Source organism: Haliotis asinina, chromosome 11 (genome assembly GCF_037392515.1).
Source record: "Haliotis asinina isolate JCU_RB_2024 chromosome 11, JCU_Hal_asi_v2, whole genome shotgun sequence".
Taxonomy (NCBI): domain Eukaryota; kingdom Metazoa; phylum Mollusca; class Gastropoda; order Lepetellida; family Haliotidae; genus Haliotis; species Haliotis asinina.
In genome coordinates, this window is record NC_090290.1 from 17,393,137 (window position 1) to 17,408,896 (window position 15,760).

The following is a 15,760-nucleotide window of genomic DNA, read 5'->3' on the forward strand; positions in this document are numbered from 1 at the left end:
CATATGTCATCGGTTCCCAACTGCGCATATCGATGTTCATGTTGTTGATCACTGGATTGTCTGGTCCAGACTCGATTATTTACAGACCGCCGCCATATAGCTGGAATATTGCTGCGTGCGGCGTAAAACTAAATTCACTCACTCACTATATATCGAAACCTGATATGGATAATAACAACAATAACTCAAGGCGAGGATTGACAGATTACCTTAAACGAGTTATATATTTTTTGCATAATTTTCGAGCCTTAACAATCAAGGCAAATCATTTGAGAGACATTTGCATGACAAATCTAACTAGAAATATTCTATTAATGGCTAATTGCTCAACGAAAGGGGAAAGAATACCTCACAATAGAATCTCAAACCTTCACTCACGGATATTGTTTTTGATATCTTTACAGTGTGACAAAACAGGTGATCTTTATTGAAATATTTTTTCGCCTTGGAGACTGGTCCAACCTCAAAGTATGATCCAGACATCATGAAAAGATTCTCCAACTTTTCTATTCCACGGCAGACTGTGGGAAATATCAACTCAGCAAACAAATGAAATCGGGAGAAATGTTCCAGGTAGTAAAGGGCGTCAACTTTATACCGTTCAGGAACATAATGAATATCGGATGAGCCAATATAGAACCCGTCTCTCTTCTTTGAATTGATGAAAAGCATCCTTGTGAAACTGTCGTATCTGTGTCTGTCCACAGCTTTCAAAGCTTGTAGACCAGCTTTGTATGCCGGCATACCTATAATGGGATGCTCAACATTATGTCCAACCTCCTTTTTAGATAGCTGTACAACTTTTCCACGATAAACCCAAATTTTGTTTAGCGGCATCTTGTGAATGTTCCACACGTTAAGCAGTACATCGTCCCCGATGTATAAGTAGCCGTCAACTCGAAACTGCATCTTCATCACTTGTATCAAACAGTGTTGAAAAAATGTACCATGCTTGTGGTCAACTTCCATGAAGGTCAGGGGCTTGGGATGTAATTTGGCGTAGGTGTGGAATTTAGTTTTATTGTCCCCACAGTAGACGATGTGAGGGAAATGCATGCCGTACATTGCCTCCAAAAACTGTAGGTTCTCATAGTGTGGATAGTTAAACACTACAATTAACACAATGCTTGGATACGTTATGACCGACTTTAGTTCTGGCGTCGTAAACGAGTGATTTGTACAATATGAAGCTATTTGAGCGGCAGGTTCAGCAGTGGCTGGTGATTGTGTGCCTTGGGAATATACCTGAGGTGGGTTTTGCTCAGCGGCCCAGAATGTGATATTGACCTGTTGATTCGCCAGACGTGTTTGGTTCGGCAGTTTCGCCTCTAGTATGTATTGGGCACCGTCTTTCAGAGAACCAAAAGAACTTCTTTGTGGTTCCTTATAACCAAGTGACACAAGATCCTTGATCCAAAGATTCGTCAATCTTGCATCCCTTTCTTTCCAGAAGTTTTCATAAGCCATGTCAGCTGACAACTGAGAGACACAAGCAAAGAATGTCAAATCTGACCCACATCTCCATTTGCTCAGAAAATCAAGAAGTCGTTCTGTCTGGAAGTACAGATCTGTCTCTTCTTTAGCGTCACTCAGGTAGGAGTGGGAATTCCTTTTCTGGAAAGCATTTGGTGGGAAGAATCCAACGTTTCCTCCTATTTCCCACAGCAGTCTTTGCGCCCAATAGCCTCTCCAGATATCACACACTCGGAATGTCGGAGTGGCTGGAATCAGCAGTGCCCAAAATGCATCATACAGAAAAAGGGTATTCTGGGAGTTAAAGGGAGAGAACACGCCCGCTGGAACAAGTGCTGGTGGAGCTCTCACATCAAAGGTCACATTCAGCTGAGAACTGGTTTGTTTCCGAGTCAGTCTGAAAATAGCGTCCATATCCGGATCACCATTGACCACACCCTGCTGAATGGATGGTGTTTTCCAGTGATTTAGTAGATACTCTGTTGTCGGCCTTTCCCCTACAGACCCAAGTGGATAGCCTCTTGGCCACAATGTCGGCTGTCCAAAATGACGATAGGGATTAAAGAGTTTTTTCCCTCTGTACAAGATTCCCCACATTGTTGGATCCAGTATGAAGGATTTCAGACGATCAAGAGGACGATTGTCATCATCAGTCTCATAAATAATAGTTGCACCATGAGCTATAGCGAACAGATACCCCACTGTTTTTCTGGCATAACTTCCTTCCGGCACAAGAGACTCTGATTCAAACCCGAGGCTATGTTGATCTTCTAAGCTTAAAAATACACAGTTTGGGTGCCTGAAATGGTAACATATACTATCATGTAGGTTTAGTGTCAGAATTAGTAAACGGCAATACATATGCATATATATTGTCATGTATTCACTAATAGGAATTATTAATTGCTCAATTATCACTGACTTTTACTTTTACATATTTATAGGCCCTGACATTACCTCCAGTCCTTTGGAGTCTTAGTGTCTCCGACAACAACAACCTTCCATCCAGGTATCTCTGCCATAAACTTGATGTCTGGTGTGGGGTTGAATATGGTTGTCACAACTATCCATCGATCTGACGAAACTGTGCTGAACTTGTCCGGTAGCCTAGAAAAGACATCATCTTGAACAATCTCCTCATTTTGATTAAAAGAAAAGTACCAATCAATCCATCCACTCACTCGCCTCCCCAACGTCCACACCACAGGGGCTTGTAACGCTCCTCAGTGTATATACTGTCACTTTGGGGGTCTTAGCACTGCATAAAATGAAAGGGGTGCCACCAGGTCAACACACCACGTTCGTTTCAGGGCAAGTTTAACAATGATCACTGTATCTATCCCATTACAAATCTGCACACATTTCAAGCTAATACATTTACCTACGAATGAGACACACAGGAAGTACTGTGGAGCTAGCGTCTTCGGAAACTCGAAAAAGCATGATTTCTCGATTCCAAACCAAACCGATCCCGTGCTGAGATTTTGTGCCGGTAACTCACTTAGTATTGTGATTATTTCACAGAATACACAAATGAGGTGCACCAGAACACGTTTAATTGCTGGCACCTGCCAGCGCGCTATTTCTTCCAAAGACACATGCACCATACCGTCATAGCCTTTGGTCACTGTAGGTCAATTCTAACCCTGAACTTTACATATCAGATAGTATGTGTATAGTCCAACATCAGTTATGTTTAAGAGGGAATTGTTTCCGGGTTTGTTGATGTTATTACTCATGACATAAAGCTATGTGGCAGCTTATGGCATTCCCCGCTGCTATAATGTTGGAACATTGCTAAAAGGGGCGTAAACTAAACTCACTCACTCATCTTACATCGCTTGAAACGTGCATACGTCTGTATCAACCAATTATTTTATGAACAGTACTAATCCAAATTCCGTGAGTAACCTTGATGCGGAACTCTTGTCGACAGTGTCAGTCTTGGTTTTCTTCAGTGTGCCGTCCAAATACATGTAAACGCCCAAGAGCCACACGGAAGCGACACACAGGACTATAACAACTATCTGTCTCCGGCGCAGAACACCCATGTTCCTTGGACCTGCAGCAAAAATAAGATTGTGAGTCAGTCAGTACAGACTAATGGTAAAACTGAACCATTTTTACAAAGTACATAGATGGTTTTATTGCTTGGTCTTATTATCATTTTCAACCAATAAACCATTGAAAGTGAAGTGAAACGAAATTGAGTTTTGTTGCTAGATCTGTAATACATGGACCAAAACGAACACTTACTTTTTTCAAACGCATTCATCTAGTAGTCTGAAGCAAATATATCTATGAAAACCCACGCAAGTCTAGAAAATGTGTAGTCTTGATTTCGCCAGTTTCTGAAAATGAAGAATTTCTCGGAGCTCCATTTCAATTTATTATTGTTTTTATGAAGTTTTCGTTCAGTAAAATATGTTCATTTCAGTAACTAGTTTTTAGTCTCTGGTATTCCTCTTGATAAAGGCATCATGACTTAAGAATGGACTTTAATAGGTTTATGGTTAATGGACAGGATTCACATATTCATTCTCAAATTCAAAACACAAAAGATACAAATGAACAGACCCCACAGTAAATACTGTCTCGTGCTGATTTCCATTTTGAAACGGACAAGGAAGCAACCTCATGTACGGAACAACATCGTTGCAATAGTAAATAATCCCAAAAAAATTAATGGAAAAAAATTAATTATATCAAAATCAGCAGGTATAGTCTTTTGTTAAAATAATGTAACAGAACGGCCAATGACTAGTGGAAAAGATACTAGTAGACAAACTACAAAAATAAAATGTGCCACCAGTCAGACTACGTTTAGTGAAAATATATCACAAGGACCTAACAAATAGTGAATGTCGAAACTGGTGAAATGCAGAAGAATCACACGACAAGTAGATAAAGTTCCATTAACTATTTTAATTGGTCAACACCAAACTGAAAATGCACTTCTCGACACGATACCGACTGTGAACTATACTGTCACCTGTGACCTCAGTCTGCTGCTGCAGCAGTCTTGCAATACTGCACACTGAGGGGTCAATTGAGATTCCTGGTCTGTTAAACGAATTAATTGTACAATAAACTTCGAAACTAGACAGTGTATGAACTTGCAGCAACCGGAACTGGATCCAGATAACACATTCCGGTAGCCTCGTGGCCCAGAATGAATACTAAGGAGGCCACACGTCCGACAGCTGTCAACATGTGATACATATAAGAATGAAGCTTAATCCCAATTCTAACTTGGAGTGAAAAACATATGTCTCAGGTTTAGACGATTCCAATAAGTGCCTGTGTAAGATCTATTTATAGGTGAGCTAGAGTCACATGATACACAAACGTGATGTTAGGATATCCAAGATGGCGACTCTGACTGACGTTACCTGCGTTGGAAAGCACTTTTATACTCGATAATGTAACCTGGAAGCACACTGCACACTGCACAAAGTTATGTTACCTTAATTAAATGCATCATAAGGCTAGTATCCTGACTGGAACCACTGTGATGGCTGAGAGCTTGAATATCTCTGTAGAACACAGCCATCAGAAATCAGTGGTAGAAGAAAGAGCAGAAGGCAGTGCTGGAGGGGATCGACGTTAGCAGTGTTGGAAATATGCAGTGTTTGGAGAATGGCCAGATTCGCTTAAGCAGTGTTAGAATCAATGACTGTTGGGGAACGTCCACATGCAGGTAATCAGTGTTAGAAGCAAGCCGTTTTTGGAGAAGACATAGATTAGATAAGAGGTAATAAAAGTAAGCAGTGTTTGAAGAACACATAGATACATGTGAGCAGTGTTAGAATCAAGCAGTTTTTTTCTCGTTAGAAGAGCTAGTCTTAAACAGCGTTAGATGTGAGAGAGGATACAGGCAAAGAGTGTTAAAGAACGGACTGTTTTATGTACGCAGCAGTGTTTGGAGGACGCACAAGCGCAATGAAAGACGTAATCACTGAAAGAACAAATAGATGCTAGGTGTAAGCAGTGTTGGAATTATACAGTGTGGAATGTAAGCAACGTTTGACGTCAAAGCCGTTTGTAGAAATGTGCAATCAGGCACTACACTTAATCTTTTGGCAACATGTAGGTGGAACAATACTTTATCAGACTGGTCTAAGGTCTGCATAACAGACAGTTAATGTTAGTGCCCTATCTATAGTTTAACGGAATAGACGTAGATGTAGTTGTAGATGTAGTTGTAGATGTAGTTGTAGATGTAGTTGTAGATGATCCTGTCAGCCGCTTTGGAAGTCGGCTAGTGTAGGTCCACAAAGCACGAGGCGATAAAGTCACCTAGGAAGCTTAGATTTACACAAACTGACCACACTAAACTTTTGTGCTAACAGGTCTCAAGAATCAGGCAGAATAGTGTAGGAAGAAACCAAGAAACAATTGGACAGTTTTTTTTAAAGATCGGGTATATTATACCGTATATTATACCGACAAAGCAATAGACCAGTGTTCTCACGGCCCTGTTCCATATAATGATTCTGAGTGTTAATGATACAACCCTGTTGATGGAGACCATGGACAGTTTAGAGACCAGTTAATATTCAAACTGATGTGGAGATCATTGATCCGATAATAAATTTCTTCCCAGAACCTGCGTGCATCCTATTATTGTAGCATTGTATTTAGGGATGCGACTGTCGTCCATCCTGCACATGTGGCCAAGCCAGCGCAGGTGTCTCTGGGTGAGAATGGCGAATCTGCTTGGTGTGCCTGCCTGGGACAAGACGCTTGCGTTTCTGGGACGGTCCTGCCAGTTGATGCCCATGAGTCGCCCCTTTTGCTTGAAGCGATTGATTCGTTTGGGGCAGAGACGCACCTTGCTGCTGACCAGGGAGTGATCAGTGTCACAGTCGGCACTATGGTAAGTGCGTGACACGCACGTGGTTGAGTATGGACAATGTCCAGATGGTGCCAGTGTTTGGATCTGGGGTCTGTTCTTGTTTAGCCTGCCGACGCCAACGTGTCCAATGCAGCAAGGCCCAGAGGTGCGTAAGACTTTCGTGCCAGTGCATAACCTCTCCATCACCAAGACCCATGCAGTGTCTCTCTGTGGCGACACACGGGAACTGGACCTACAAGGGACTACAGAGGAATGCCCCCAGACATGTGGCATGTAAGCCCACTGGCACCCTTGTCTGTGGTGGCATAACATAACCAATAACCCTGATAATTATGGACTGGGACATTAACTTGGCATGTATACATGGTAAAGTTAAATTGTTTTCTTCTATCCTCACCCAAAGTCTTATAAGGTGGGGAAATATATGTGGACGCGGTGGCGGAGATGTGTGGATGTGGTGGAGGTGATGTGTTGACTTGATGGTGGAGATGTGAGGACGCGGTAGAAGGACACGTATGGACGTGTTAGAGTTGTGTTGATGTGGTGGAGAAAGACTCCAACACATCCAACAGCATGAAGTATTTATGGCTGACTGCACTTGCAGTGATAATGCTACGCCTCTATTGCACATAAATAGTGCAGGATAGACCAGGGCCGTAGGCAGAACAGTAGGCTGTCCTCATGCCCCCTTAACCCCACCCCAGCCCCAATTCTTATACACTTGTTTTGCACATCAATCAGTTATTATGACAAGTTTGATGTGTCATGTACACTCATCTCAATCCACCCTCGTCTGTATGGAATCGCTACAACGCAGCCTATATGAACTTAACGAGTATCATGCAAGTGTGTATCATCCTGAGCTGGAGCCTATAACTGTAGTCTTTAAAACGTCACATCAATGGTACACCGCATGTATTGAGTTAAGGCACTACAGATGACAACGAAATGAAAAGACTGACAAGAACTCAACAACACAACACCATAGCCGTTTCTAAGCATAGGCATCACAGCACGAGGTGGCAAGGCACTTCGACGTGTCCAGACAGACCATCCCAAACATATGGACCCGATACAACAGTACTGGGCGTGTTACATACAGACCCAGGTCAGGTCGACCTAGAGCTACCACCTTCCTCCAGGATCGCTAAATCCAGTTGAGACGTCCTCGTTCAAACACCACTGCCACATCATCCACACACAGCTCTGATTCTGACCAGACAGCGAGCAATTGTTCATGAGAAAACACACTTTTTGCCAGAAGACCAGTCACGTCGTTCCCTTCATCTACGTCAACGATTTATCTTTGGAGCCTGACAATACTCGACGTCACATTGCACGTGTTTGACAGGAATTCCTCCAGCAAAACAATGTTCAGATGTTACCTTGGCCTTCTCGATCACCCGATTTGTATCCCATCTATGGGATACTTTTGATCGACGCGTGCGTCTGAGTAATCCGCCAGCCCAGACACTACACCAACTGCACACAGCACTCCTCTCAAAACATTCCCCAAGACAGCATTGGGCATCTCCTTCTTTCTATGGGTCACCGCCGCCAAGATGCTATCGATATATGAGTGAGTGAGTGAGTGAGTTAATATTTAAGGTCACATCGGCAATGTCTCAGCCATATCGTGACGAGAAGATTTAATACTGAAATGAAATACATGTATAGTATAAAAACCTGTCAGCGAAGGACAGTAAAACAACTAGAATATCACAAATGAGATTAAAACTAGCGTGGAAAGTTAAAACTAATATCACTATTTGGACAATACAATATAAAATCAGGCTATACATTGCCAGCAACTGAAGGTAGATCACCATACTAGGGACCATGGGGACTTACTGTTCCTTTGCTACCTGCATGGACCCTAGTCGGATTTACATCATCCCTTCAGCTGTTAGTAATTTAGACATATCTAGCCAAAAATTAAAAAGACATACTACGACTAAGAACAGTGGAAAGTTTAAATTTACTGTGAATGTTTTTGGACTTACGTACCCTCTCAGGAGGACAATAATTTTACAATACTTCAACCCCCTTTGAGGGTACAGCCACCAACAATTCAAAAAACCAATCCAAACTTCCAATAATTAAAATACATCTATTTACACAACATAATTTCAAAATTCAACCAAAAAATCAATTTCTTTTAAAAAACCAATAATTAAATGAGACCTAACGCTGGTAAAAAGATCCTTAATTGTTTTAACTGTAAAATACTTATCCCTTGTGATGGAGAATTGAACGCAGTCAAGCAGGATATGCTTGACTGTGACTCTCTCATCACAAGGGATACAAAACGGAGGATCCTCGCCTTTTAAAAGGTGTGAATGAGTATATCTAGTATGGCCAATACGACATCGTCTTAAAATAACCTCTCCAAATCTGGACTGACAACCCAAGTAGGTGTAACCAATATACGGTTTTATTTCATGTAATTTATTTATACCTACTTGGTTGTCCCACTTCTTCTGCATCAGATCACGGATGTAAGTTCTAATGCTAGCCTTGTAATCAGTGTATGGAATGAGAAGTGGTGTAACAGATTTGTTGAGTGCTGCCTTGGCAGCAAGATCGGCCATTGCGTTACCTGAAATGCCTACGTGGCTGGGTAACCAACAGAATACGATGTCGCATTGGCCAATAGCAAGTTTATTACACAATTCAGTAATTTCAATTAAAAGTGGATGTTTACAAGAAATATTTTTAATAGCCTGACGACAAGAAAGACAGTCGGAATAGATTATATATTGTTTACGTTTAGGGTGTCTTTGAATATATCTGAGAGCTGTTAATCTGGCGTTTGCTTCTGTAGTAAACATAGAGCTGTTATCTGGAATTCTATAAGATATTGTTCTGAATCCAATGACAGTGGCCCAAGCAACTGCGCCACCGTCCTTGGATCCACCTGTAAGTAAGGGTTTGTAATAGCTATTTTTATGTTTTAATTGATTATTCTTGTTTATATTGTAATTCATTGGTTTCTGATTTTTTAAAAGAAGTTAATGTGAGGTCGACTTGGGGCCTAACCAATTGCCAAGGAGGAGAAGAAAGGAGACGGGAGGTAGCTATGTATTCCAGTTCAATGCCAGCTGAAGAAAAAAAGGGTTTAATTCTGTGCTCTAAAGGTGAAATAAGAGAAGACCTCTTGTCATACAAATCTTCATAAAGTGGGTTGAACACACAGTTATATGCAGGATTAGAATCATTTGAGTATAATTTAGTAAAGTATTGTAAGGATAATTTTATAATTTTATACGACGTTGTGTAAGAGATGGTTCATCGGCTTGAACGTAAAGACTGTCAATAGGTGAAGTGCGGAAAGACCCAAGACAAAGTCTTAAACCTTGGGGGTGTACAGAATCAAGAAGTTTAAGGTTGCTTTTGCAGGCTCCACCGTATACGATGGAACCGTAATCAAGTTTCGAACGGACCAATGATCGATAAAGTTGTAGGAGGGTAGCTTGGTCTCCTCCCCACTTACAATTAGAAATAACTTTCAACAGGTCACGTGCCTTCAGGCATTTAGCTTTAAGGGATTTGATATTGGGGAGAAACGTTAAATGCGAGTCAAAAATCAATCCCAAGAACTTTACAACTGTAATAGCAGTGGAACACCTTGATCCTGATTATAATGATCATACAGGGTAGGACCCACCCGGACTTGAAAATGCCTGTCATTTAAAAAGTTGGATATAAATAGAGGCAATCGGCCTCGCAATCCAAAGTCATGTAAATCTTTTAAAATGCCGTATTTCCATGTAGTGTCATACGCCTTTTCAAAATAAAAAAAGACAGACACTGCATGTTGTTTATTAATTATAGCGATTTTGGCAAAAGATTCTAAACGCACTAAGTGATCAATGGTACTCCTGTTTTTACGAAAACCACACTGAATATCTGTTATGAGGTTATTGGTTACTAAGTACCAAACTAGTCTATTGTTTATCATGCGTTCCATGGTTTTGCAAACGCAGCTTGTGAGAGAAATTGGGCGATAATTTGAAGGATCGGCATGGTCACGTCCAGGTTTAGGTATTGGGACTACTGTAGGATCTCACCATGATGACGGAAATTAATATCATCACGTCTAAATATCATCAAAAATATTTAGAAGAGTTTCTAAACAAGATTCTGGTAAGTGCTTCAGAAGTTGATAATGTATGTTATCAGCTCCTGTAGCAGTATCGTGGGCCTGGTCAAGAGCAGTATGGAGTTCATGAATCGAAAATACCTCGTTATAATCTTCCCCGTTACCTGAAGTGAAATTTATAGATTTCTTTTCTTGCTGTTGTTGATACCTTTGGAACTCAGGTACATAATTTGTGGAAGAAGAATGTTGTGCCAAGTGTATTAGCAATATAAGATGTATTAGTAAATAACTGATCTCCATCTTTGAGATGGTGAATGCAAGATGTAGAGCCCTTACCTTTGATTTTCTGGATCATATTCCATACTTTAGAAATCGGCGTTCGTGAATTTATTTGAGATACATAGTTTTGCCAAGACTGACGTTTATTTTGTTTAAAAGTACGCCGTGCTTTGGCGTTTAAGATTTTACATTTGTTCAAGTTATGGACCATAAGATGACGACGGAAATAATGTTCAGCTTTTTGCCGTGCCTTACGAGCCTGTTTGCATTCAACATTAAACCATGGTTTTCGTATGTGCGGAATTACTGAGGACTTTGGGATACACTGATTATCAATGTCGTTCAGTTTATCAGAAAAATATTTAATAGCATCAGGAACATCAATGAAAAGTTCAGGTTTAAGTTTGTCAGTGCACAGAGTATCATATAAATTCCAGTTGGCCTTTTTAAAATTCCATCTAGATGATGGAGGGACATCAGATGGGTTCAGGGGTTTTAAGATTGTTGGGAAATGGTCACTTCCACAAAGGTCATCGTGGGCTGACCATTCAAACTCACTCAAAAGACCAGAATCAGTAAGTGACAAATCAAGAGCTGAATAGGTTCCTGTGCTAGGGTGTAAATAAGTGTTTGAACAATCATTATATATGCATAAATCATTGTTTGTAATAAACTCCTTCAGTACTTTCCCTTTATTATTAATACTTGTACCACCCCAGAGTGAGTTGTGGCCGTTAAGATCACCCATAATAATACAGGGTTTCGGGAGTTGTTTGTAAAGGGTTTGAATATCAGCCTGCTGAAGATCTGAAGATGGTGGAATATATAGCGAGCAGAGAGTAAAAGTAACATGCACAGTAAGTCGTACTGCAACAGCCTGAAGATTAATTTTAAGGATAACAGGGCTTTGGAGTACATTATGTCTCACAAGGATGGATGATCCTCCCGTGGCCCTATCACCCGGAGGAGAAAACGAATGATATGCATTGAAGTGACGCAAGTGTCTGCTTTAAATATGTTTCTTGAAGACAGAATGCTGATGGACTAATGCCCTGGACCAACAGCAATAAGTCGTTAAAGTTGGTCTTCAGTCCTCGGCAATTCCACTGTATAATATTGTTTTGAAAATCTATCTTTTGGGAGGTATGACTAGGGATCTACCCCGTACCTTTTTAGAGGGCGATACGCTTTGCGCCCGTGGCTGGATGGTTTCAGCCACATCCATTCTTTCAAGAGATCCAAACCTATTAAATAGTTGGATCAAATTATCTGACCCTTTTGAAATCCTATCACTTTGTCCTTTCGAAGATTCAGTTCTTGATTTGCTTTGTTTCACATTTCTTTGAGATATTTGTGGTTTTTGTGCTTGAGACTTCTTCTGAGTGAGAGATGATGATTGACCTTGAGAAAGAGTCTGTATGTCAGAGCGTGAATCAGATGTTTGAGTTGACTGTTCATTTGAATATGTTTGAGGCGCTTCAGAGTTCAACCATGTCAAGTCTGTCACTTCGGTAGTAAATGATGACACATTGCATAAGGTGTTTGCATTATGTAGTCTTTTCGCCTTCCACTAAACGAAATGAAGGAAGTTTCGTGATAAATCTTTTCCAGACTTCTTCCACGGACAACACCACATATTCTTCTAAGGGCATCTGGATGCAATGTTTCTAAAGTCAGATCTTACTGATCTGTACAGTTGTCCCAGATGTGAGAACAGCATTCAAAAGATGGGAGAATGTAGGATTTGTACATAGTCTCTCGCATTTTCCTAGACATCCGATATTTAAAGCTTTTAAGGCAATTTATCATGAGACTAACATTTTAAAGAATGTTGTGAATGTGTGCGTACCATGAACAGTCGTTTTGTTGTAGTATTCCAAGGTGTTTATGGCTTTTAACATCTTGGATTGCAATCCCACTCATAAATAATTTCGGCTTAGGGTTGAGAGTATTTCTGCGTGTGAACTGCATAGTTTCTGTTTTGGGGGGATTAAAACTAACTTGCCACATACTTGTCCAATTCGATATTCCTTCCAGATGGTCATTCAAGCAGTTAGCCGTTTCAAATGGATCGTCTACAATAACAGAAATAGATGTATCATCTGCGAAATATCTGATGTTACTGTTAATCTCATCCACTATGTCATTCATGTATATAATAAAGAGTAGAGGGCCTGAACGTGAGTCCCTTTGGACGCGTAGTTCAATGTTAGGTAGACTAATATCAGGATTCGGCACGTTTGATTGTTCGCTTAAACAATTGTTGAAATCATCAATAATTAGGTTTTTGTATCACACTGACAGGAAGATAGATGTGCTAGATGTTTTAGTCCCAATACATTTTTTGACAAGGCTCCACCATGTGTTGGTGCCACGAGAGCTATTTATTCCCTGTTAAGGACATGTTTCTTCTTTGCAGATCTAAAAGCTGCAATTACTTGATTTCTATCTGAACTTTTCCCACTCACAGTAGTTTCTCCTTTTTGCTTGTTTATTTTGTCTGTTGCACTTCCTTATTAATAGTCTTATATTATTATTCAAAACAGGGGACTTGAGTGGCGAACTGTGATTATTTTGTTGGGGGATATCTAGTAACATACGTAAACCCGGTCATAGTATGTATTTCCTACTGTATTTACGTTTCTTTCTATAGTGAACTATCTGGCTGTTTGTCCTGTATAAATATTCTGATAAAGTCAAAGATCAGTGTTATTAGAAAGTGAGGCTGATGATAAAATTCGTGAGTTAAACTTTGTAAATTAAAGGCGCTGTTGCCTAATGTATGTTTTTCTAAGTCTGCAGTATCATTTTAGGACCATATGTACGTTTGTTTGGCACTGCATGAGACCAGATTACAAGAAAACGCAAGTTAGTGGTTTGTACTTTCATGTTACATAATTTCATTTCAGCAGTAACAGTAACAAAGCACAAGTTCACTTCAATGTTCAGCCGTCAATGTGAATGTTGGTTTGGTCGAGTGTTTTCTGGAGTTGTACCTGAATACCGTTTAGTGAAGAAATAATCTCAAAGTGAAACATTTTACAGAGAACTTATTCGAGACACCGGGTTATAAACGTGGTTACAACGCTGTCCGAAGCCTCAACGTAACTTTGCTACTTCTTCATACTAACTGGGTGTCTCGATGTTACCAAGCTACAACCTTCCCACAACGTTTCAAAAACGTTGAGTGTAAGCTTGGAATCTTTCATACTTCAGTTTTATCACCTTTATAGAATACAGCCATTAGCTTTTAGAAGAGTATGGTACACACAAATCTGGTCACATACGATTTCAAATTGTTCGCACGTTAAACTCGCATAAAGATGACGGCCGTGCTCAGTGTATGTAAATTAAAGCATACATTTTGGAAATAGTGATTCCTCCAGGATTCGAAAGGGCATAGCAACAGAATTTCAAAATGGGCATGCAATTACAGATTTCCATGCATCTTGTTATCCATTAACATGATTCTTAAATGGAACAGTTGACTCACCTCTAAACTTTACATAAAGTATAAATTAAAAACGAACAAGAGTTGTATTCCTTGTATAAATATCGTTTCCAGATCACACTGAAAGAGGTCAGTCACACATTCTTCTGAACAGGATTCTGAAGCTTCCAACAACTTTGTCAGAAGGACAGGATGCCTTAGAAATAGGGCAGGGAACGATATTCAGATAAGCAGCGCATTGCTTGTTTGCCAATCCTGTTTCCCTTTTTGAAGGTAGATATGTTTAAACCAAAAAAGGACATGCTGCTAAATAATAAGGACGGGGCGTTGCACCTTGCTAAAAATGTCCAGGGGGAACACTTGTATGTAATCATCCTACGTTCAGGGTCAGTGTCGCACATTTCCCTACCAACAGTTACAATGGGTAGGCATGGTCCACTTACCTGTAACTTTGCCAGATCCAGAGTGTTTGGTGTATGTGTAAAACGTCGAAGTCACCGCTTGCTAAACAATATGTCCTGATGAGAATCGATGCCGGCCGTTTGGATCTATGAAGCGTCCTCTTGCAAGCGCGCTTTGTTAACTATGGAAGCGTTTTAGGGTCATATGTTTTTGTCATTTTGTTTTTAAATTCCAAGATACTGCATTGTAATTTCCTGACATGTTTCACGAACATTATCTGGACATTTCAAGGTAAAGCCTGAATATCTTCCGTAGTTTTCCCCAAAGGGCTTGAAGGAGAACAGTATATGCATCCAAAGGCCCAGCACCCATCCCCATGAGGACATATTGTGACTGTAGGTAAATATCGGTGACGAGCGTTTGGGTCACAAGTGGCACTCGTACATACAAATCCTTTCATGGTGCTGCTGTATAAGTGAGTTTGATTTTACGTCGTTTGTAGTCTGATTAAAGCAATAATCTAAATGTTAGTAACCAGAATTGTAGGGAAATGGCCGGAAATTCAACACAAGACATCGTGCATCGACCATGTAAATCCATTTAATAAGCTATTGACAAATATAAAACAGAACAGGCCCCAGTAGCAGAATGTAAACATGTGCAGGAGCCATCACTGAAAATACATAATTCGTTATCGGAGAAGTGTCATGTATTCATGTGTGTCCATTTTCTAATTGCATTTCAAGAACATGTTTGGAAGTTCACAGGATATTTTCTAATGATGTCTCCTACTGGTAGAATGTAAATACTGAACAGCAAAGGACCAAGAACCGAGCCCTGGGGCACTCCACAACTGAGTGGCATAGAATCATAGTATCATTTTCAAGGAAACTATGTTGCCTCAACAACAAATCAGTGCCCTTTTCAAATCCTGCTACTTTCATATCTTCAACATCAGCAAAATCCGTCACCTATTGGACTATAACACCGATCAGTTACTCATGACAAATCTTGTAATCTCCTAACTCGACTACTGCAACTCTCTCTACTTTAATATTCCGGGTCATTTACTATCCAAGCTCCAAAGAATTCAAAACTCTGCTGCCTGAGTCGTTGCCTGTGTTCCCCGATATGACAGCATCACTCCCATCCTTGAACGACTTCACTGGCTCCCAATATCCTTCAGAATCAACTT

General features: G+C 40.4%; 1 protein-coding gene across 1 annotated transcript; it reads right to left on the reverse strand.

The window, feature by feature from the left end:
- Positions 1-318: 318 nt before the first annotated feature.
- On the reverse strand, positions 319-14,613 carry LOC137255972 (uncharacterized). Its single transcript, XM_067793592.1, has 4 exons — positions 14,607-14,613; positions 3,385-3,535; positions 2,431-2,580; positions 319-2,272 (listed from the first exon to the last, which is right to left on the reverse strand). Exons 2-4 carry the CDS (start codon positions 3,522-3,524, stop codon positions 319-321), a joined length of 2,244 nt encoding a protein of 747 aa, XP_067649693.1. The 5' UTR covers positions 3,525-3,535; positions 14,607-14,613.
- Positions 14,614-15,760: the final 1,147 nt, after the last annotated feature.

Coding starts and splice junctions, on each gene's coding strand:
- LOC137255972 (XM_067793592.1), bottom strand. CDS start 3,524: ATGGGTGTTCTGCGCCGGAGACAGATAGTTGTTATAGTCCTGTGTGTC. Junction 2,581..3,384: donor GACAAGAGTTCCGCATCAAG/GTTACTCACGGA, acceptor TGTCTTTTCTAG/GCTACCGGACAAGTTCAGCA. Junction 2,273..2,430: donor AAGACTCCAAAGGACTGGAG/GTAATGTCAGGG, acceptor TTACCATTTCAG/GCACCCAAACTGTGTATTTT.